This window comes from Myotis brandtii, unplaced genomic scaffold (assembly GCF_000412655.1).
Source record: "Myotis brandtii unplaced genomic scaffold, ASM41265v1 scaffold381, whole genome shotgun sequence".
Taxonomy (NCBI): Eukaryota; Metazoa; Chordata; class Mammalia; order Chiroptera; family Vespertilionidae; genus Myotis; species Myotis brandtii.
The window spans coordinates 69,991-73,509 of NW_005364633.1; the positions used below are offsets into that span (position 1 = coordinate 69,991).

The 3,519-nt window shown below is 44.0% G+C and overlaps 1 protein-coding gene across 1 annotated transcript in view; it reads right to left on the minus strand.

Annotated features, from left to right (window-relative positions):
• Nucleotides 1–2,343, minus strand: part of HIBCH (3-hydroxyisobutyryl-CoA hydrolase) — a 28,062-nt gene extending 25,719 nt beyond the window's left edge. Inside the window, exons 1-2 of the mRNA XM_014544762.1 lie at nucleotides 2,284–2,343; nucleotides 2,017–2,078 (exon numbers count right to left, since the gene is read on the minus strand). Of these exons, the coding sequence (XP_014400248.1) occupies nucleotides 2,017–2,078; nucleotides 2,284–2,343 (122 nt within the window). The remainder of the gene's footprint in view (nucleotides 1–2,016; nucleotides 2,079–2,283) is intronic.
• Between the last annotated feature and the right edge of the window lie 1,176 nt (nucleotides 2,344–3,519).

Below are 3,519 nucleotides of genomic sequence, written 5' to 3' on the forward strand. Positions count from 1 at the left end.
GTGGAGGGGCGGAGGCGGGGGCGGAGAGCAGACGCGGGGTGATTGGCAGGAGAGAGGTTCTCTCCCAGAGGCTCTCGGGGAAAAGCCCACGTGGTCGAGGCTTGGCGTGTTCCCTTTCACTAGCAGAATTCGACATGGAAAGCTTTTCTGGAACTTTAACCTTTTTAAATTAAAAATGTCAATTTCATAGTCTTTTCTTTGAGGACTCAAGCAGATGAAATGCCTCCGTAACAGGACATGGATGTAGTTTATTCCTAATCCAACGCAGAGAACTTTCACAGAAGAAGTCGCTTAATGAGTTAAAAACGCAGCATAATGAGATGTGCCTCTCTCCTCTTGCCTGTCCACTCGCCTGTGGCCTAAGGTTTCACCAGAATGGCTTGGTGATGTGAGGCGTGGAGATACAACGGGTGTGGTTTAGAAAACATGGATTTTTGTGTGTCACAAATTTTAGGGAAGCCTCTAAAAGTTATATTTTAAATGCTTAAGAAATTAAAAGCCCTTTGTACACTATTCCCTGTTTAATTTCCTTTTCACATTGGTCACGTGATATCCAAAAGACAGATTATGAAAGTGTTAACAGTTCTGAACATAAAGCTAGGCAAACATTCCAAAACAAAATACACAAAAGGAATAAGCAATCAGGATGTAACGTTTGAGATAAGAAAGTATGCAATAGAATGATTTTACAAACGGGAGTCATCAGGGAGGATCCAACAAGCAGTTGATGGTCTTCCATAGATCGCTGAACAAGAAAATATTCAGGAAAGCTTAAGAATGGAAGGAAATGACTCATTGATAATATGCCTGCTCCCAAGGGTAACCTTTGTACCAACAGCTCAGAACTCTACGCCCACCCAGCAGGCCCTGGGCGGGGAATTTACTAAGAATGTTCAGATGAAGGGCAGGGAAAGGCAGTACATTCCCTTCCCTGACCTCTTTGCTCCCGGATTCCAGCCTTCAATTCACCCGAATTAGGGGGAAACTCAGATCCTAAGGATCCATATACTTCCAGGCCTGTATTATACTTCATACTATCTGGGAAAAGATAAGTGAGGGAAAAGATAACTCGAATTGTATGAAGTTTAACATATATACACTGTGTGTGCGCGCGTGTGTGGTGGGGGGTGATAGACTAAAGCAGCCGTGGGCAAACTACGGCCCGTTTGAAATGAATAAAACTAAAAAAAAAAAGACCGTACCCTTTTATGTAATGATGTTTACTTTGAATTTATATTAGTTCACACAAACACTCCATCCATGCTTTTGTTCCGGCCCTCCGGTCCAGTTTAAGAACCCATTGTGGCCCTCGAGTCAAAAAGTTTGCCCACCCCTGGACTAAAGAAAATGACTCAGGTCCAGTGAAAACTTGTTAGAGAGAAGCTTATAGTCCTACACCTTGCAAAGTGACTGTAAATATATCTGCATGACTTGTTCTAGAAATGTCCATTCAATTTAGACACCTCGGCTACCTGTGGTCCTCTATGCTACATGCAACTCCCCCTAGTTTATATAATTTAGTAAACTTGCACTCTATCTTAAGAAAAACTCGGAGTTTTACATATTCGATCACAAATGTTAAAGATTCCTCCCCTACATCTTTTTCAAAATCATAGCTAAGCTTTGTTTTCACGAGAGTTATCTAATCTTTCCTAAGGCGAGTGTAAATGATTTCTATGACTTAAGTTAATGACCTAAACACAAAAGTAAGATTGTGCAAGGTGGTGCTGGGATCGCTCACAACTAAATCAGTTCCAACCCAGTCCTTGTGTGGGTGGCCCACATCATCCCCTCTTCGTTAACCACCTGGTCAGCTTTACACAGGCCTCACAGAGGAGCTGTGGGTGGCAAATGCTGCAGAGCTCTTTTTCACCCAGTGAGCTACGATCAAAGCCAAGTGCACGTTCCAGCAGCCTTCAAGGTTGAGCGAGAGCAGGAGGAAAGTGGGAAAGAATAGCCAACTTTTCTCCTTGACCCTCCAGCCTCGTGTTGGTGGTTCCCATTGGCCAGTCCTACCTGAGAGTCAGCTGGCAAGAGCCCAGAGAATAATCCACGCAGCTCTGCCCGTGGGGCCCAGTCTAGCAGGAAGCACGGAAAACGGTTCTGGTGAAGAGCAGGTTGGAAAGACCAGCATGTTTATAACACGCAGTAGGGGGGCCCGCAGGCCCCAAACTGGAGGCAAGCTTAACTACATGAGGGCATTAATCATTCCCCAATTGCGTACACAGTGGTGCTCACAAGACCAGCCTGTGCTTGGGGAACGCAGAAGGGAGAGGGACCAACTCCATCTGGGGGAGTAGATTCAGAAAAGGTTTTCTCAGATTGAAAACTAAGGTGCTTCATTGTTGCCCAAGCAAAGTGTCTTGTATTTTTGCTTGAATGCAAAAACAATACGTAGTCACGCTAAGAAATGCAAACACACAACAAAAAAACAAATATTTACAGTCTCACCCCAGCCTGAGCCTTCGATCAACATCTTTTTTTAAAAATATATTTTTAATTGATTTTTTACAGAGAGGAAGGGAGAGGGATAGAGAGTTAGAAACATCGATCAACTGCCTCCTGCACACACCCCATTGGGGATGTGCCCGCAACTAAGGTACATGCCCTTGACCGGAATCGAACCTGGGACCCTTGAGTCCGCAGGCCAACGCTCTATCCACTGAGCCAAACCGGTTAGGGCTCGATCAACATCTTAATGTGTTTATATCCTTTAGCTCTTATTCCATGCATATACAGTATACACATATGATTATGTGGTCTTTGGGATGACAATACAGACATTTGTTGGTAAACCGTCTTTTTCCACTCAAATCACAAATCCTCATGCAATAAACATCATCTGTAACTTGTTAAAACTTTTAAAAAACTTGTTTCCATCCGGCTGACATGACTCAGTGGCTGAGCGTCAAACTATGAACCAGGAGGTCACTGTTCCATTCCGGGTCAGAGCACATGCCGGGGTTCGGGGCTCCATCCCCAGTAGAGGGCATGCAGGAGGCAGCCAATCAATGATTCTCATCACTGATGTTTCTCTCTCTCTCTCCCTTCCTCTCTGAAATAAAACAAACAAACAAACTTGGTTCCTCCTCTCTGGTAACTCATTTGTGTCTTCAGACACTTAGCTTGCTCTCTCTCCTGGCAATTACCAAACGCACTGTGGGCACGCGTGTTCCTGTGGTCTCTCTACTCTTTGCACACACTCTGCCCACAGGCCATTTCAGACCACAGCCCTCGAGCTGCTAATAGCTTTCATAATTTTTAAAGATTAAAAAAAAAAAAGGACACACATAAAGAAGAAAAGTAATAAAGACATATGTGGCCTGCAAAGCCTAAAGTATTTCCTATCTGGGCTTTTATAGAAAACATTTGTCAATCCCTGTATTATGAATTCCAAGAAATGCTATTTTTGAGTCAAAGAATGTGAACATTTTTTGAGGCTTTGACTGCACTCTGCCAAATTGAGGAAACATTGAAGCAACTTCTGTCCTGCTCAGGACTGGCGTGGCCATTCGCCAG